The 1,697-nt window shown below is 28.8% G+C and overlaps 1 protein-coding gene across 1 annotated transcript; it reads right to left on the bottom strand.

Annotated features, from left to right (window-relative positions):
• Positions 1-123: 123 nt before the first annotated feature.
• COCVIDRAFT_117205 (hypothetical protein) lies at positions 124-534 on the bottom strand (the record flags this gene model as incomplete). The annotated part of the gene is made up of 1 exon (XM_014694486.1): positions 124-534. A coding segment is annotated over one exon (411 nt), but the record flags the coding sequence as incomplete, so codon positions are not given.
• Positions 535-1,697: the final 1,163 nt, after the last annotated feature.

Genomic DNA, 1,697 nt, shown 5'->3' with positions numbered 1-1,697 from the left:
TTTTTTTTAGTTATACATTTGAGGCAAAAATTTTACCTCATAGTGACATTTGCCCGTAGGGCAATACATACAAACTTGCTTATTGTAAGAAAGAGGTATTTAATTTTGTGACCAAATATCAGGCTAAACAGAAGATTCAAATTTATATCTTCCTTTATAAAGCTTGTCAGTATCTATCTTTTTAGATATAACGGAAGAAACATTAATATTACCAAGGGCTAAAGCTGCTTGAGTATATGAAGAGAAAGGAGAACCTACTACTAATTCACCATTATCATAAACATTCCCACCGAATCCTGAGTGACCTTTTTTAGATACTTTAATAATATCGGATAGAGATTTATAAGATAACCCTGAAGATAAATCAAATATAGGAGGTTTGTTTAATATTTCATAAATTTTTTGTAAGTTTGGAGCTTCCGCTACCAAAGTGCTAGTAGTATATCGTTTATTAATATACTTATTTATTTCAATGAAACATTTTTTACCTTCAGGGTTTGTTGTATGCCCTAGAGCTTTAAGTTTTACTGCTAATTCTCATAATTGAAAATCTACACCTTTTCTAGTTTTAAATCTTAATGTTTTAAAAAAAGGTAAAATATAATTATAAAGTTGAAGAATATTAGAAACACTTAAAATACATGTAGTAGGACTATCTCTAGATACTCCAGGAGTAGGTTTAGTGTTCAATTTATCTAATTTAGTCTCTATTTCTGGGCAATACGGTAACTTAATTAAAAATTCAGCAATTTCATATAAAAAGTGTATATTTTTAGAGTGCTGTTTAATCGAAAGAGTAGGAATCATGTTAGGTATACAGAATGCACCATCCCCTTCTATAAATCCTATAAGTCTAGAAGGACTTAAAAATTTTTTAGGAAGATCATTCATGTCAAACTCCGATCTGTTACTATTCATAGTAGCTTTTATCTCTAATATTTGGTTTAATTCTTCTTTATTTAATTTTCTCTTTTCTTTATAAGATGTTTTTCTTATTTCAGCTGCTTCCTTAAAACATTGAAAATCTAAAAACTTAGAAGTTGTAAAATAATATTTTGAAAATAAAGGAATAAGTATTTCTAGTATATCTATAAACTTGGCTACTATATAATAAGATTCATGTTGGTTTTTTGAATCTACAATAACACCTACTTCTCGATTTACCAACCCACTTAACAAATTTTTTATGTATACTAAAGTTTGTCTATCATCTCAATGTAATTTTATTTTGAATGATAAAGCTCCTGTAGTAGATATATAAAACATGGATTCTGCCTCTGAAAATCCACTAAACCAATCTAATTCTAATTCTCTTTCCTTTAATCAAGTTTCTTCCGACTGGTTAATATTAGTGTTTTGTTTCTGTAACACTTTATTTATAGATACAGACATAAGCTCAAGGCCTTCATGGTCACAGTCAGGTAATACATAAAAACTTACTTAATATATTAACAATAAGCTAAAATAACTTTGAATTCGTATATTTTATTAGTTAAACACATTTAACTAAAGTTCCGACTGTACATTAAGCAGCATTTCAGCCACCCATTAGTGACCCAGTCTGTAGCGACCCTTTATATGGCCGACGGTCTTAAAGTTTATTAAGCTTCTTTAACCGTATTCACTAATATCGCCAAATAATATTAAATATTATTCTATAACCCCGTCGGGCTATACCACTTTAATCTTTTTTTTTT

The sequence above is a fragment of the Bipolaris victoriae genome (assembly GCF_000527765.1).
Source record: "Bipolaris victoriae FI3 unplaced genomic scaffold scaffold_486, whole genome shotgun sequence".
In the NCBI taxonomy this organism is placed as follows: domain Eukaryota; kingdom Fungi; phylum Ascomycota; class Dothideomycetes; order Pleosporales; family Pleosporaceae; genus Bipolaris; species Bipolaris victoriae.
This window is presented reverse-complemented; position numbering and strand designations above follow the sequence as displayed.